The sequence below is a fragment of the Urocitellus parryii genome, chromosome 11, assembly GCF_045843805.1.
Source record: "Urocitellus parryii isolate mUroPar1 chromosome 11, mUroPar1.hap1, whole genome shotgun sequence".
NCBI lineage: Eukaryota > Metazoa > Chordata > Mammalia > Rodentia > Sciuridae > Urocitellus > Urocitellus parryii.
Genome location: NC_135541.1, coordinates 83,676,479 through 83,694,363, shown reverse-complemented (window position 1 = coordinate 83,694,363; position 17,885 = coordinate 83,676,479). Strand labels below are relative to the sequence as shown.

General features: G+C 49.2%; 1 protein-coding gene across 1 annotated transcript; it reads left to right on the top strand.

Moving 5' to 3' along the window:
• Nucleotides 1-497: 497 nt before the first annotated feature.
• LOC144249316 (PRAME family member 20-like) lies at nucleotides 498-17,708 on the top strand. The gene is made up of 5 exons (XM_077791572.1): nucleotides 498-784; nucleotides 1,135-1,716; nucleotides 2,524-2,924; nucleotides 13,388-13,828; nucleotides 17,641-17,708. The coding sequence occupies exons 1-5, from the start codon at nucleotides 498-500 to the stop codon at nucleotides 17,706-17,708; spliced, it is 1,779 nt and encodes a 592-aa protein (XP_077647698.1).
• Nucleotides 17,709-17,885: the final 177 nt, after the last annotated feature.

The following is a 17,885-nucleotide window of genomic DNA, read 5'->3' as shown; positions in this document are numbered from 1 at the left end:
ATACTTTATGGCCTATGTGTCTTGTAATTTTATAATTTGTTTAAACATATTAAACAAAAACCTTAAAACCATATTATGTAACAATTCACAGACTCTATTCTAATTCATTTTGTCTCTTCACTCCCCATAAGATGGCAGAATCTCACATGGGTAACAGATATCCATGTGACTCTGCTGTAATTTCCAATCTTTTATAATGTGGGTACATACTTTATATTTGCATATTTAATGTTTTAAAATTATAAGTAACATCATCCATTTGAGGGCTAGTCCTTTCCCAGCCATGGTAGTTGTTGAAACTGAGGAGCCTACTGTGTTATGATACTTCACTTCCCATTTTATAAGGACAAAATAATAATCAAAGGCTTTCCCCCATTACGGGTGATGTGAGCTTTTAGACTCCCCACTACCCCCTTACCAGTGGCTGCACATGTATGAGATAGTGGCCTTTTCCCTGGACCATTTTTCAGGATCCTTTTTCTTTCAGACTCCCCAGGATGAGCACCCAGTCCCCACCCACGCTGCTGGAGCTGGCAGGGCGCAGCCTGCTGAGCGACAAGTCCAGGGCCGTCCTGAATCTGGAGGACCTGCCCATAGAGCTCTTCCCACCACTCTTTGTGGAGGCCTTCAGCAGAGGACACACTGAGGTCCTGAAGAAAATGGTGCAGGCCTGGCCCTTCACCTGCCTGCCCCTGGGGGCCCTGATGAGAAAGCCACAGCCGGAGATGCTCCGAGTGGCACTGGATGGGCTGGACATGCTGCTTGCCCAGCAGGATCGCCCCAGGTGAGGGGGACCCAGGTGGCCTGGAAGCACCCTGGGGACCAGGGAAGTGATGGCTGTGGGTGGGGAGACTGGGTGCTGAAGAGTGCCACAAGAGAGGTTTTGGAGAGGCCTTGCCCATGCTGAGCCCCATCTGGGAATGTGACCCAAATGTGGAGGGTGCTTGTGGCAGCTGCAGTGACCCCTGAAGAGGGCTGAATCTGCCCCTCCCTCAGCTGCTACAGGTCAGCAGCCTGTATTGGAGGGAAGTGGGTGGAGAAAAGCAAGACAGAAGAAAGAGGTGGGGCAGGGGGCAGCAGCTGAGAGGGGAAGGAAAGGGCCTCAGGGCTGAGACTCTGCTGTGGTCCCCGCAGGAGGTGGAAACTGCAGGTGCTGGATTTGCGGAATGTTCGGCACAACTTCTGGAGGATGTGGTCAGGAGCCATGGTTGATGCCTGCTCACCAGAGGCCATGAAGAAGAATCAAATGCTGAAACATGGTCCAGCAATGGGAGCTAAGCCACCCTTGAAGGTTTTCATAAACTTGAACCTCACAAAAAGTCCCCTGGATCAATTCCTGACCCACTTGTTCCTGTGGGTCACACAGAGAAGGGACAGGCTGCACCTGTGTTGCAGTTGGCTGAAGATCTTTGGGAAACCCACAGGCCACACCAGGAAGGTCCTGACACTGCTGCAGCTGGACTCTGTCCAGAAGGTGGAAGTGCACTGCACCTGGGCGCCCTCCACCTTGGCTGCTTATGCTCCTTTCTTGGGCCAGATGAGGAACCTGAGGAAGCTGCTTGTCTCCCAGGTCCGTGTGCCTGCCCACACCTCCCCAGAGGAGCAGGAGTGGCTGCTCGCCCAGCTCACCTCACAGTTCCTCAGGATGGACTGCCTGCAGACGTTCTGTGTGGATGGTTTCCTCATTCTCAATGGCCACCTGGAGCAGGTACTGAGGTGAGTAAGGGGGGTGAGCATCTTCTGCAGACCAGTATCAGTAAATATGAAAGGGCACCTACTGTGTGCCAGCCACTGACACTCTCATGGTAAATGAGACACTGGAAGGTAAATAACCCCTCATCTGTTCCTATTGTATCCTGAAGCTCCTTCTTCTAACCTGTGTTAGAGCAAAGGGCTAAACCAGGGTCCATGATCTGGGAGGTGCCACCATGCTGGGAAACCAGCTGATGGGGACAGGATTTATTGAGGTTGGTTGAGGTTCCTTTTCTGGGAGGCCTGTCTAGCAACAGAGGTGCAAAGCAGGGTAGAGGAGAGGGCAGTGAAGGAGGGGAAGTCCCTACACCTGTACCCCAAACAGGGAAGCTCTGTGCTCTCCAGCTGGTAGCACAGAGACCCACCTCTAATGCTCATGTAAGGAAGGCAGTTCTGAGCTCCAGGTAGTGATTCTGCAGTCCAGGGTGAGGAGCAGGGATGGAGGCCTTGCAGAGGGAGCAGGATGTGAATCCTGCGGGGGTTAACCCCACTAGGTTTTGACACATCTTGCCTGGTTTATCCTTTGTACATGACTCCCCTTGACCTCTTCTGACCAGAGATGTGGCTTTCTGCTTGTTATTGAGGATGGGGATCTTAGAGATGGTGGATCCACCTGGTCACAAAAGTGGTGGGAAAAGGCTCAGACTGAAATGCAGTGACCTGAACGGGCAGATTCTGCAAAATGCCAACCATATTCAGATGGCCATGGAGACATTGGGTTTAGGCCAATTCATTTTCTCCCTCAGAACTAACTGCCTTGTTTCTCCGTAGGCACCTGAAGACCCCCCTGGAGGCCCTCTCAATAACCAACTGCCCGCTCTCAGATTCCGACTGGAATTATCTCTCCTGCTGCCCAAACACCAGCCAGCTCAAATGCCTGGATCTAAGGGGCACCAAACTGACCAATTTCAGTCCAGAGCCCCTCCAAATTCTTCTGGAGATGGTTGCAGCCACCCTGAAGAACCTGGACTTGGAAGCCTGTGAGATGACAGACTCCCAGCTCCAAGCCATCCTGCCTGCCCTGAGCCACTGCTCCCAGCTCAGGATCTTGTGCTTTTTCAGGAACCACATCTCCATGTCAGTCCTGAGGGACCTGCTGCTTCACACTGCCAGGCTGAGTCAGTTGAGCATAGAACTGTACCCTGCCCCTCTGGAGAGCTATGATATGCAGGGTGCCATCCACCCAGGGAGATGTTCCCAACTCTGTGCTGAGCTCACAGCAATAGTGAGGGAATTTAGGCAGCCAAATGTCCTTGTGTTCTGTACTGTCCCATGTCCTCAATGTGGCCGCATGTTCCTCTACAACCAGGGCCTCATTCACTGTTCCTGTCCAACAGCTGCCTAGTTGGGTGTGTATAAAAAGGTATCTTCTAGGCAACTGGAGGTATAACCAGAATGTAGTATGATTGTGAAGGAAACTTAGAGCCCAGCATTTCAGACACTGTTTGGAATGTGGATGGGGAAAGGAAACTGAAGCAGGAGACACATTGGAAGGAACCCCTTGAAGATTGGACCCTCTGTATAGAGCCATATGTGTCTGTATAGGGTCATAATTAGGGACCTGGATTTCTAGAATGGTATTTAGGCTTCATGCACATATGAAGAAGCTATTTTGTTTCATGGATGGTCCATAAATAAATAGTCAGAAATGAATGGAATCTCAAGGTTAGTCTTCTCATGTCCTGTGTGATGGATTTTCCTGGATTTCTAATTTAAACCTTGGGATTCTCCAGGTGCTTATGGAGAAAGATGGCCCTGGGTTCTTGATGTTCAATGAGGTTCAGCCCTGGGAACTCAAGGTATCAAACTGATATTTGGCCATTATGTGTGCCATCTACTCTGTGGTTTAAGGCATACAGGTGCCCACAGCAGGCCTGGAACATTCTAAGTGGTCAGTGGAATTGGAAGAAAACCATTCCTCAGGGGACTTCAGTGCCCTGACACTTCAGTGCCTAGACACTTAGCACTGGCCCCTCCTTGTGGGTCTCTGTGTAGACCCAGAAGCCTTGGGTCCTGGGCTTTGGCTGCACTGGCAACAGGCCAGAGCCTCTGGGCCTCACCAAACCTTGCCTGCCATCCTGCTGGGTAGTCTTTCCTCAATTAAACTAGCAATGTGTACCAATAAAGGTATACAGATTACCTTTCAGCAAAATCGTAGAATCATATACGTAGATGACACTTGCAAACATTCCTAACTCAAACTGAATAAATTACAACCTCTGGTGAGGTGGGGGCTGTTCATGACTGATGGATCTTCCTCGAACACTTCCAGTCTCTCCCTACCCAGGGACACAAGATGGCCTCTTTTAATCAGCAGATGGTGAGAGGATGAGTAAGGATAGGGTAGCTCTGGGGAAATGTGTGACCCTGACTTGCTACCTGGTCTGAGACCAGGATCTCCTTAGCGACAGCTCCTGCTGAGGACTCACACTGGTGGGGTTGTGCAGTGACCTTAGCCTTAGCTGCCCATCTGAGGAGAAGGAAGTCACCCAATTTTTATTTGAAGTTTCTTAAAGCTGCCTGTGTGTGTGTTTTAATTTGAACCTGAAGTTTTCTCCACACATAGTGAATGGGAACCTAATTTGATGTGTAAGCGACTGCAGCTCCCTCTAGGAACAGGTAGCAGAGTCCCAGCCAAGCACAGCCAGCCCATCTGGCCCCCACACAGTGATCTTTGTGCTTCACCACTGTTTATGGCACTTGCTTTCCTAGGGCTCTAAATCTAGCTTTCACGTGGGGCAGGTGGAAAGTTCAACAGCATTCATTCTGCACTGCTGCTGGATTTAGGATTAAATAAAGGCAAGGAAGATCTTCAGTACGAGATTTGTCATCATTTGTTCTTTTAAGGATCTTCATGACCAAAAAGGGACTTGACGATATTCTAGTGTGTCCAGACTCCTTGAATTGTATAATTACTGTAAGCTGCATGTGTCTCCACACAGCCTGGGGATAAAGCACCCAGACTGCTCTTTGAATTCCTCATGTTTTCACTGTAGGTTCATGTGTGCTGTGAGACAGCCCACAACTGTAGGATGTCATGACAAACAGGACTGGGTGTGTGAGGGTGGCTGGGTCAGAAGGGGACTGGGTTCCACTCCCTGGAGTGCTAATCAAAGATGCACATTCCTTTATGCATCTGCATCAAAAGAGTCTAGATCCCTTTCTGGAACACGGGCCAATTTCACCTGTATAATCTAGGAACCCAGAACCCATGCTTTTCTACAGAAATGAATGAACTTCATAAAAATTAACTGAGGGCCTGGGGACATAGCTCAGTTGTAGACCACTTGCCTAGCATGTGGAAGGGCCTGGGTTCCATCCCCAGAGCCACAAAAGCATGTAAACAAATAAATGAATAAATAAATCCAATATTGATGTGACTCCAGGGGGAAGTTTTAATTTGAAGAAAATTGTCTCTGTGAGGAGTACTTAACAAAGAACCAGGACCCAAATGAAAACAATCGAATACATTTTTTAATTGGTATGCACAGGCATGTAAAATTGATGTCCTTAAAGATTTTTTTACCAAAAACAACAGAAAATCAGATTGGGAGTGAAGGGAAAGTGAGGAACAAGAGACAGATAAGCAAGAAATGAAAGACAGAGACCAGGCAGAGATACACATGAGAGTTGATTTTTCACACTTGACAAGTAAAGGCCATCTCTCTATAGGAGAGAGGGACAGAACAGGGTTCAATTCTGGGACTTTTATGGTGGAGGATCAGGAATCAGTGCCCAGTGGGTTCTCATGCAGATGGTTAAGGGTTTGGTTGATATGAAGGTTTGGTGAGACTTTCTCAAATGCCCTTGGGCAGGAAAGTGAAATATTCTCCTTAATATGCCAGGTGTCATTCAAGATGGCCATCCAGGTGCTAAGCAATGACCTTATAGTGAGAAATTGATATGACTCCATTTTTGAAATAACCAGCCTCTACCTCAGAGCAGGGCCTGTCCAAAGCAGGGGGGCGGGCGGCGGGGGGCGGAGAATGATCCAGCATTTCTAGGCACATAGAATGTGCCTAACTGCAGTGACCAGATAGCCTTGACTCAGCAATGCAAGACCAAAGAATGCTTGAGACTAATTTCAGACCATAGCAACAACCAATCAGAGTGAGACAGGGAACATACTTGAAATGCCAGATGACCCTCCTAGTAGTTTTGGTGATTGATAACATGTTAGCAAACCATGTAGTTTACTGCATACACGCCTCACAGCTTAAACCAATCAGTTCAAATGTATCCACCTTTTGAACTAACCAATCACCCTTACCCAACTTGTTCCCACCAGAGAATGTGCTAATCAATGTTAAGAGTTTTTGTTTGATTTTCCCACTGTGTGAAATGATTTGCTGTGTGATGTTGTGATGCATAGAATATCCCCCCAAAAATTATAAATCATCACTGAATTAAGGGCCAGGACTCACTCCCTGGGACTGCTGCATCCTAAATGGTTCTGAGTCCAGGCTCGAGCTTGCAATAAAGACTCTTGTGTGATTGCATCAGATTTGGCTCCTGGAGGTCTAGTGGGGTATGACGAATCTGGCATTATAGTAGGTACTAAAACAAAAAGAAAAATTGGAAGGGAGTTGTTAGAGACACAGCAGAGACTCCTAAAACCTTACACTACCATTAAGGACAGGGACAGAGAAGCAGGCTTTGGTTCCCCTACAAGGTAAAGGGTGTTTGGGGGGATTGACTCAGCAAACAGGCTTGAGAAGTATAAGATTCTTGCTTAGTATCTGGATGGCCATTTCAAGTGACAGCAGCCATTTTAAGGAAAAACTTTTGCTTTACCACCCAACCCTAAACACCCATATTAGGACCCACCTGGCTCTGATTCCTGAGCCTCCCAAGATTGGGTTCCTTGGTGTGCCCAATCTCCCCTTTGAGGTTCACAGAGTTTCCCCGGGGCCCCAATCTGGATTCCGTCATGGAACCCGCTTCTCTATTCTGCCGAAGGCCCTCTCTGCCCCCAACACCAGACATTTCATCTCCAGTCAACCTAAAGGACCTACAGTTCCTGGGAAGTGATGGTTGATCATCTGGCATTCTATGTGGTTGGGGGCACCCCCAGGCACAACATTCACAGCTACTGCTGATTCCTCCTATCTACTCAGTGTATAAGTGCTCATTTATTTGGGTCCTGGGTTTAGAGACAAAACCACCAAGGATGATTGGGAGCTGTTCCTGTGAGACTACCTCTCAGCCTTGGTTTAATCTCTATGGACTTTCCCCCATCTATGGGTATCTTTACCTTATATGGGCTTTTGCCCCTCGTACATTGTCCTGGCTGGGTCTGAAGTACCTCTATGGGATCCTGGTCTTACGCTTACCCAGCAGGGTTGACAACCACTTGAGCATAACCATGCTCTCAACTAGGTGACACTCAAGACTGGGGGATGGCCCACGTTTAAATTCACATCCTATGTCTCATGGGTGGCTCCTCATCCATTCCCTCCCAGAGTCCTCTAGGCTGCCTCCTGGCTAACCTAGGGTCTCTCTCACCCCAGATCTAAACCCCGCAAAACTTACCTGCTTGTGCAATCAAATCTGGCTTCAATATCCTTTGAATAATGACTCTTAATTGCTGCTTGAGGGCACTCTAGAGCCCAATGTTATCAGGGAACTCTTCAACTATTGTGAGTGTTCAGGAAAATGGAAAGAGATGTCATATGCTCAGGCCTTCTCCTTTCCATGTCCTAATCCCTCTCTCTCTAGCTCTTGCTCTCCCACACAAGTCCTCTCAGCCCTCACCTCCCCTACACCTTCTTCCAAAGGGACAGAAGATTCTACCCAGGACTCCTCCTCCTTTGACCCACTGGGTGAGACACCCACCTTGCCACAGTTCTCTTTCTGATGAAGCTACCACAACAGCTGGCCCCTTGGCCCTTCCAGCTTCTCTCCTCCTGCCACGTGCTCACAGGCTGCCACTGCCCAACCCACATCTCTGTCTGGGGTACATGGTATAACCCAGGTTCATGTGTTTTTCCCTTTATCAGATCTTTCCCAGACAGAAAAGTGGGCTTGGTTCATACTTCAAGCCACACCACATATATCAAAGGGTTTCAATATCTGACTCAATCATATAATTTGACCTTCCATGGTGTCCATATGATCTTGTCTAACACCCCCCTGCCTGAGGATCACAGGTGAGTTTGGGAGCAAGCTAGAAATTATGCTGAATACATTATACATCAGACCTCCCCTGCCAATCTGGTTGACATTGAAGCAGTCCCTGACCAGGACCCCAACTGGGATTAGAATTTTCCTGAGGAATAACTAGTAGAAACCAATGCATTACTTGCCTCATGGCAGGACTTAGAAAGGCAGCCATAAGGTTATCAATTCTGAAACACTCCAAGAAGAATTCCAAGATAATAATGAAAACCTTCAGCATTTTTAGATTGATGACTAAGGCTTTATTACAATATATTAATCTGGACCCTGAGGCTCCAGATGGGAGACAACTACTAGGGACATAATTTTTCTCCCAGATTTTCTCTGATATTAAGGCCAAACTAAGACACATTGAGAGGAGGCCCCTAACTCCCTAAGTGAGGTTCTGGAAGTGACCTTTAAGGTGTATAATGAGGTAGACAAGAAGGCCTGAAAGCAGAGATATCAGATGCTCGCTCAAGCCATCTATCTGGCCTCAGCATCTATGATTGGTTCCACTGGCCCAAGGAAGAGTCCCTAGGGTCTTTTCAGATCCTGTTTTAAATGTGGTCAGATGGGTCATTAGGCTTTTACATGTCCTAAGCCTTGTAAGCCTCTGGGTCTTTGTCCTAAATGCCATCAAGAGGGACACAGGGCCACTGACTGTCCCCAAGCTCATAGGAGCCCCCGGACATCCAGCCCTCCTGGTTCCCTTTTTCAACTCTTATAGTGGCTGAAGAGGATTGACAAAACCCAGGTCCTCATCACCCAACCACTACCATCACTCCATGGAAACTCAGGGCACTCTAGATCCCAATGTTATCAGGGATCTCTTCAACTACTGTGTGTTGAAGAGATAACTTCAGGGCAACTCTGCGTATTTCAGGTAGGCCTGTCTCCTTCATCCTAGACACTGGGGCTACATATTCAGTCCTCAAGGTCTTCTGGATGCCAACTACCAACCCTTGGAGACACCTAGCCTTGTTTGTGTTTGTGGCTCTCTAATTTTTACTCATTCCTCTTTGGTCAATCCACAGTGTCCTGTTCCTCTTATGTGAAGGGACATCCTCACAAAGTTGGGGGCTATGCTCTCCTTCTCCCCTCATAGTCGCTTCCATGCAGACTCACCGGGTGCTCCCCTGAACCTCATCCTTACCTTAGGACCATCCCCTACTCTGTTGGCCAGTGCCTTCCCATGACCTGCTTCTGAGGTGGACGTTTCCAGTCCTTCTATCACCTCACACCATGAGCCCATTCACATCTGTCTCAAAACCTCCTCCATTTTCTGCCCAATCACAACACCTGCTCTCCCTCCTTGCTGATGCTGTCCCTCTCTTTGCAGAGATGCCTTGATCACATTCTTTCAACAGCTTTGCTCTTTCATCTGGGTATTTGGGCTGCTTTGGTCCTTGGCCTGAGGGCCCAGGACAATGACCACACACCTTCCATTCACCTAGGACTCTTCTTTACCACACACTGGCCTCCCTTGGGGAAGTGACTTTTCTCTTCCTCAACCTTCCTTCTCACAACTCTATTTCATAGAGATGGCAGTGACAAGTCTCCACTCTAGAGACAAAAGTTAACTTAGATCTTGGCCCAGCACCAAGATTCTCGACTTCCCATCACTTTCCCTTAGCGAGTTCACTCTTGGGTCTTGGTTCTCAGCTCCTCTGTGGAACTCATGAAAGCCCTGGCCAGGCACCAAGACTCTCTATGGCAAATCCTGGAACTAGGGAAGTAGCGGGTGAGGACTCCCTTCTCTCAGTCCCAGGAAGGCTTCAGCTCTGGGGCCAGAGAATTGTGTGGTGGTGACCCCTTTTCACTCTGTCCCCTCCGTCACTCTGGTTTTTCCTAGAGCTGGGGACACCTCCCTGTAGCCACTCCAGCAATCCAACTTGCCTTGGGAAACTCCCAATCCAGAATCCCATCTGACTCACCTCTCCACTGCCCCCTCACCCACATAGCCCCACTTCATTTGGCTCCTGAATAATTCAACTTTCCATTCAGTCTTGGCCCTTTTATGACTTGGACAATGATCACCTAATGGCACCTTGGAGCCCAATATTTTATGGAATCTTTATAACTTTTGAAAGCACTCAGGAAAATGGAAGGAAATCCCTTCTATGCAGGTTTCTCCTCTGTCCAATCTAAGCCTTCCAGGGCTCCTCTTGATTCCCTGCCCAGCTTCTACTTGCCACTAAAGCTCTGGATTCCTCCAGAGATCCTCCTTCTAGACAAACAAGGACCCATAAACCTCCTTCCTTCTTCTATTGGCATTGAACATTGTAAAGCCCTGGGCAGCAGTGTCCCTGGCCAAGGCCATACTGAAGATAACATTGAAATACAAAGGACAGACTCAGCTGGATAAGAGGCCTAAGACTAAAAAAAAAAAAAAAAAAAAAAAAGTGTCAATTTAAATCTTCCCTTGGCTACAATACAGAAGAAAACTTTCTCTCTCTCCCCATCTCCCTGACATCACATGCCCTTTTCACCTTTATGTGGTTGAAAAGCAGGGGTTTGCTCTACATGTCCTTAGACACATGCTGGGACCAACCTTTGCCCTGGATCATTTATCTATTGAAGGGTCTTGACCCTACTGTTCGGAGATGGGCCCCTCGTTGCTGCAGCCTCTGCACTCATGAATGAGATAAAGAAACTCAATTTTGGGGCCCCACTCAGCATCCTGGCTCCCCCTCACCTAAAGGAACTCCCCACCTACAAGGGCTTATATTCCTTACCCCCTGAAAGCAGAGATATCTCTATAGGTTTTTCTGGTGAAAGATCCTACTCTTAATTTCCCCACCTGCTCACCCTTAAACTCTGCGACTCTCATTTCCCCTCCTCAGGAGTCATCCACGTCTTCTCCTCTTCCCCATTCATGCTTAGAAACTCTGGAGAACCTCCTTCCCCACCCCTCCCACACACAGGAATGCCTCTCACTCCAGGCAACATATACATGGTTCACAGATGGCTCCTTCTTCCTTCAGGAGGGAATTCACGAGGAAGGGTAGGCAATAGTCTCTCTAGCCTCAGTTGTGTAAGAGCCTCCACTCCCAATATCAGCAGGCTGAACTTGTTGCCCTCATCAGAGCCTTCACTTTGGCAAAGGGAGCCCCTCTCAATGTCTACTGCCCCTTGAATTACATTTAGACTGAACTAAACTCCTTCCTTGGCTCTTCCTCTGTTTCAGGCCCTCCCAAAGAAGCCACTCGACACCTCCCCTTTGAGCTTCTATATGGACAGCCCACCTCCCTGCTCAGCTCACCACCCTCTGATTCTCCACTACCTCTTGTTCCTCATCTTTTCTGGCCCCTTCTTGCATACACTAGGATCCTTCTTTGGCAACACAGGGATGTTGTTCTGGCAAAGCCAATTCTGCCTCTTCTCTTTCCCCCACTCTGTCTCCTGGTGACCTGGTACTTTTACCACTCCCAAAAGCCCGCCGCCTCCTCTCAATTCTCTGCAAAGTGGACTGGACCCTATCAGGTCATTCTTACCACATGTTTGGTGGCCCACCTTGAGGGCATCCCATATGGAGTTACTAACCCCCATTTAAAACAGTCCTCTCTGCCCTCTTATACAGTGAGACCCACAACCCCTCTCAAGCTGCGTCTCTCCAAGGTTGAAACCCAATCTTCCTTTGGTCTCTGAGGACCATGAGGAAACTACAGAACCATGAGTGCCATCCTTCCCTTTTTCATTTTTGCCTTCCTCATCTAAGTCGAGGGTAGGGACAGGCATCACCTGCCTGCCACTCTGACTGCCTCCTACTTCACTGATGGCAGACGGGGGGACCCCAAGAGAAACAGCTCACCAAAACGGGGGAGTCATCAAAGGTATCTCTAAACATGTTATGAACTGTTTACCCTGGAAACTGTGTCTCCTATGACCAGGTGGCTACCTGATGGCAGCCCTGGGGAGGAAGTGCCCAGAGTCTTTTGTTCCCACCCTGCCCTCTCGTCCTGGCTTCTCGCCCTTTCTCTTTCTTTTGGAGGCATAGTGGCTCCAGAGCCAGGTTGCTTGGGTTTGAATCTGGGCTCAGCCATTTACTAGCTGTCCCACTTTGAGTAGTGACTTCACCTGTCTGAGCCCATTCCCTTCTGAAAAGTGGGGCTGATATCGAGGCCTTTCTACGGAGTTGTTGTAAGGATTAAATGAGTTCATCTAAGTCAGGTGCTCAGAACAGAGCCTGGGTGAGTCCTATGGAGCCATCCTTGTGGAGATGGTGGTGTGGTGGTTATTATTAGCAAGCCCTTACTCAGCATGTGCTCCATCGTTAACATTTTTCTAGACTGGAGGGTTTAAGGCTTCTTCTTAAATTAGTCAAACACTCAAGTGAAATCCTACAGTCAACCCAATAAAGAAAGCAGAGTTCAAGAGGCCTCCTCTGGTCATATCAGGGGTGGGCTCAGGCCCCTTCCTTGGATGTTTGGATAGTGAAGCTTCTCAAAGTTGCCTCCGGCCACAACAGAATCCCCCAGTTATTAGAAAATGCAGTGTGGGCTGGCACAGTGGTGCTTCCCTGAAATCCCAGCAGCTCAGAAGGCTGAGGCAGGAGGACAGGGAGTTCAAAGCCAGCATCAGTAATTTAGCAAGGCCCTGTCCCTCAGTAAAATGTAAACAAAAGGGCTGGGGATGTGCCTCAGTGACTAAGCACCTCTAGTTTCAATGCCCAGTACTAAAAAAAAAAAAAAAAATGCAGATAAGCCCCCCCCCCCCCACCTCTGGATGGGTCCCTGGGGAGCCTGCATCCAAGCACAGTCTTCTGGTGACTCTTCAGCACCAGAGCTTCACTCAAGTTCCAAGTATCAAATACTCCATCTGGGGGTGGTGGCACATGCCTATTGTCCCAGTGATTCGCTGAGGAGGCTGAGGCAGGAGAATCCCAAGTTCAAGGCCAGCCTCCGCAGCTTATGAAACCTGTAACTCAGTGGTGGATGACAACCTTGGGTTCAGTCCCCAGTACAAAAAATAAAAAGTACCAGATGCCACCGGAAGGCCCCCTCCAGCTGCCTCCTCTTCCTCCCCTCTCCTCTGTCGGCGTGGTGGGGTTTACACGGTGGCAAGCCTCTCTTCCTGTCTGCCCTGAGGACGGTGGAGAGGAGCGTGGCATCCAGTGGGGCGATGGCCCTGCAGCCTGGAGGGTCCTGCCACCGGGTGGGCCCTGCTCCTAGTCCCTGCACCTGCTGCCACCTCCTGCTCCCTGCCATGGCAGGCTGTGACCGGGTCTAGAGAGGTCCCCAACCCTAAGTGGAGTGTAAAGACCCCCATGCCACCCTAAATCCAAATCCAAACGGCCCCTAACCCTCTAGGAGCCCAGGGAAGAGCCATGTCCTGATTCTCCCCACGATGGTGACACTGAGGTCTAGAGAAGTCCCAGTTCCGCTCAGCCCAGCTCCTGTCCCCTCGTGTCTGGGGTGGGGTGGGACTCCCGTTGGTCCGGGCTGAGGCTGACCCTCTGGCCACTGCCTCTCCACAGGCCTGGACGAAATCCAGTGCTCGCTGCCCCTGGAGAACCGCAGGGTGGCGCTGCGGCAGCTCTTGAAGGCCAGCTTCAGCGAGTGCAAGTTCAGCCTGTGGCTCACCCACTTGTTCATCATCGTCTTCTCGGGCGTGGCGGTCTCCATCGCGGCCATCATCTCCAGCTTCTTCCTGGCCACCGTCGTGAAGTGCTTCCAGAGATGCGCCCCCAACAAGGATGCCAAGACGAGGACGAGGACGAGGATGACTGAGCCCCCTGCTCGGGCGCGTCCCTTGGCAACCCCCAGCCAGCGGAGCCTCTCGGAGAGGCAGGGGAAAGCGCTGAAGACAGGGAGGCACCAGCCACCCTCCATGAACAGAACAGAGTCTCCTCAGGGAAGGGGACTGGGGCACCCGCTAGCCCCGCCCATCGCAGCGTCCAGAAGCCTGGGGAGCTTAGGTGGGTCGCTCCTGAGCAGGGCCGACTCTCGGTGCAGGCTGCGGGGCCCGGGAGGACCCAGCCGGGGTCTCTGCAGGAAATGCCAAGACGCATCTTCCAGCCCTTCTTTCTGGGCCGGAGCTGTGCTTGGGAGACCAGCATCAACCTCTTCCCCCCAAGGCCGGGAAGCTGCCCAGGCAGCGCTCCAGTTCAGAGCCTCCTCCACGGAAGCAGGATTCTCTCCATATAATAGGCCTCAGCAGCCTTGGAATGTTGTATGGAGAACAAATCAATCTATGTGCAATAGACCTTTGTGACCCTCCCCACTTCCCTGTGTGGATTCCTCATCCCCAGGGGGGTGAAGCCCCTGGGATGTCGTGAGGGTGGGACTCTCCTGATTGCCCTCAGAGTAGAGATGCCAGAAAACCCCTCACTCCCTCAGCAGGTAGGACACAGCCAGAAGCCAGCCATCCATGAACCAGGAATGGGAGTTCAATCTTGACACCCCCATCTCCCAATTCCATCTCCCAGAACTGTGGGAAATAAATGTGTTGTTTATAAATCACCCCAGGTGTGGTGTTCTGTTATAGTGGCCCAAGCAGACTAGGAGACCCCATTCAGCTAAAGTGGAACAAAGTGTATGCCTGTAATCCCAGTTCCTCCGGAGGCTGAGGAAGAAGGATCACAAGTGAGGCCAGCCTCAGCAACCCTGTCTTAAAAAAGGGAGGTGGAGCTGGGCATGAAGCTCAGGGTTAAAGTGCCCTGAGTTCAATCCCTGGGTCCTTGAAAAATTAATTTTTAAAAATGGTTATCAAGGAAAGAAATGAGAACTGGCCACAGGCCATTCACTGCTATTGTTTTGGTAAGTCACTGGAAAAAACCTTCATTGGTATAACGCAAACCCTGACCCTCTTCCTGAGAGGCAGCAACTTGCAGAGGAGGGACAGTCACTTTCTCTCTTTGGAGTCACGGTGCTCCCCTTCCCCCAGCCCCTCCTGAGTCCTCCTCAGCCTGTCCCACTGGGCCATTCTACAGACCCTGACTCGTCCTCTCTGGAACTTTTGGAAAACTTTTCTTGTAGTGGGCTGTGATAGGTAGCGTTTTTTAGGATGTGGAACGCAGCACTTTGGTTGGAGACCATGTGAGACAGGTTGTGTGTCCCTGGGTTGATGCAAGACATCACATGAGCAGCATTGGACAGGCTGCGACAGAATCTTGGATAAAAGGCTCTCAAGAAGCTCCTGGGATATTTGGGGAAAACATTTCTCCTTTGTTACTCATAATGGATATCTTTTTATTTTCTCTTTGCAGCACTGAGGATTGAATACAGGAATGCTCTACCACCGACCTACATCCCCACCCCTTTTTAAGGTTCCAAGTTGCTGAGTTTGGACTCTAAATTGTGATCCTCCTGCCTCAGCCTCCTGAGGAGCTGGGATTACAAGTCTGCACCAATGTGCCCAGCTTCATAATATATCTGCTATATTTCCTTCATCTCTCGACTTTTGCTTCCATTAATAATTATTGAGTGATTGCTAAATGCCAGATACTGCTTTAATTAAGAAAGACAGTCCTGCTCTCTTTGGAAGGCCTTATATTTTTATGGGTAGGACATGAGACCAGCAAGGAGCCAAAAGTATCATTGCATGTAGAGAAACTTTCCACAAAGAAAATCAATGAACTCCTGTGATAGAAAGTAATTTGACAGCTGCTCTAGAGCAGATAGAGGGCACATTCTTCAGGGGTCTCTGAGAAGTAGAGAAACAGAGTCAATAGGAGGTGTAAAAAGAGATTTACTATAAGAGATTGGTTAACACTGTTGTGGAGGCTGAGGAGCAGGAGCCGTGGCTGGTGAGCTGGAAGCCAATGGTGACATTTGATCCAAGGGTAGGAAAAGCCCCAGCTCAGCAGTCAGGGGGACAGAGAACAAATGTCCCCTTTCTCAACCTTCTTGTTCTCTTCAGGTCCTCAGTGGAATGGATGATGTCCAATACATGAGGAAGGGTCATCTAAGTCACTCTACCTATTCAAATGTTAATCTCATCCAGAAACACCCTCAGTGGACACACAGAACTAACCAAATATCTGGGCACCCTGTAGCCTAGTCAAGCTGACATATAAAACCAGTATTCCTGTGATCCGTAGCCTTCAAACCGGGTTCTGATTCCCTCTTCTCTCCCCTCCCTCCCTCCCTCCTTTCTTCCTCTTCTTCCACTCTCCTTCCCTACCCTTCTTTACCCTCGTCAACCTTGAGGAGACTCCTGGTCCAGCATTATGGTCACCAGCAGAGATCCTTGGCTCAGAGGGGCTGTCTTCTCACAGTCCCTGGGCAGGTAGAGAAGTGAGCAGCCTCCTCCTGGTCTCCATGGTTACCTCAGCACCTTAGGGAGCTGCCAAGTGGGCTCTGATGTCGGGGAAGGTGGCACTTCTGTTGAGAAAACCACGTAGACACACAGAAACACGTCATCCTGAGCCATGAGACGCTGCTAGAGTTTCTGTCTGAAAGCTCCAGCCAACACTTACACCCTGATGGGAATGGAGGCTCCTGGGGGAAGGTATTCACTCAGGACAGAGGGAGGCTCCACTCACATTGGGCCATGCAGGAAGGGGAGAAGACTCCAGAAGAGCTCAGTGGGAGGAGTTCAGAAGCCAGGAGTCAGACACTACTTAATGTCATCATCTCTGTCACCTGCTGCTCACAGCCTGTCCACACACTCAGCCGGGCTTGTGTGGAGCAGCTGCCATCACCTGTTCCCCATCCCCAGGAGCACCACTCTCTGGGTCACAGCTGCAGGCTTGAACCCTTCTCAGCCCCATTGAAGAGTGTGTTTGTCCCATAATCCTCAGGAGGTGGTGCCCAGGCAATGGACATGGTGCTAGGTCCTGTTCTAGTGGGATCTGGAGGATGAAGTTCCCACCCTGTCTCCTCTAGTCTTTCAACCTGCCTCCCAAGGGTCACACTGCCTCCCAAGGGTCATGGTACCAGCCCTGTGCAGCAGTCCCTGAAGGGGTTCATGAGTGAGGCAGGGTCAGTATTTTCCACATCCCACAGTTTTAGCATGAACATTATTCTGGGGGGAAAAAGAGGGGTTTTCACATAATGCTCAGTGGAACCATTACTTCCTGGATATAAAATTCCTTTGAAAAACTGGGAACAAGCCATGTGTGGTGGTGCACGCCTGTCATCCCAGCAGCTCAGGAGGCTGAGGCAGGAGGATGGCAAGTTCAAGGCCAGCCTCAGCAGCTTAGCAAGACCCTGTCTAAAAAAAAAAAAAAAAAAACCTTAAAGAACTAGGGATGAGGCTCAGTGGTATTCCCTTGGGTTCTATCCCCACTACCACAAAAAATAAAGGCATATTTTTTCCTTATGCCAGTGTCTATATATGTTTTAATATTATCACTAGAAATTGCCATTTTTTCTTTTTGTGAGTTATATCTAATCACGATAAACTGGGACAATAAATGGGGTGCGTGGTGATTTACCTTTTACACATGGGTGTAGTTTTGAAAAGCTGGTTTGCTCTTCTCTGTAGAGTTCCTGATGATGTGGCTGCTTCCCAGCACACGGAGTATCCTCACAGAGATGCCTAGTAGTGATTTGTGCAAAGAAAAGAGCCAAACAAAGCACACCTGTTCCTATCAGAAAGGATCAAAAGTTCAAGGCCAGTCTCAGCAATTTAGGGAAACCCTGTCTCAGAATAAAAAAAAATAAAAAGGACTGGGGACATGGCTCAGTGGTAAAGCACCTGGGTTCAATGCCCAGCTTAAAAAAAAAAAAAAATGAGTCTCTTTTTTCCTGTCTTCTCATTTAAACTTTGCAACTTGTCTTGCAGGGAAGTCTTTAGATGAAGAACACGGTGACATGGGGCCATACATGGTGCCCCAACTTAATGCCACTTAACGATGTAGCCTGGGGTAAATTCTGATTGACTGTTTTTCTACTTGCACTCTAGAGTTTTATCCTTGAACATTTCCTTTATACGTATTGGAAGTTACCACTTGTAGGAACCGTCAGACCAAAATATTTAACATTTTCTCCTTGGTTTTTTGGGCTTTTCTGCTTTAAAACATATATACC

Coding starts and splice junctions, on each gene's coding strand:
- LOC144249316 (XM_077791572.1), top strand. CDS start 498: ATGAGCACCCAGTCCCCACCCACGCTGCTGGAGCTGGCAGGGCGCAGC. Junction 785..1,134: donor GCCCAGCAGGATCGCCCCAG/GTGAGGGGGACC, acceptor TGGTCCCCGCAG/GAGGTGGAAACTGCAGGTGC. Junction 2,925..13,387: donor GGAGAGCTATGATATGCAGG/GTGCCATCCACC, acceptor GCCTCTCCACAG/GCCTGGACGAAATCCAGTGC.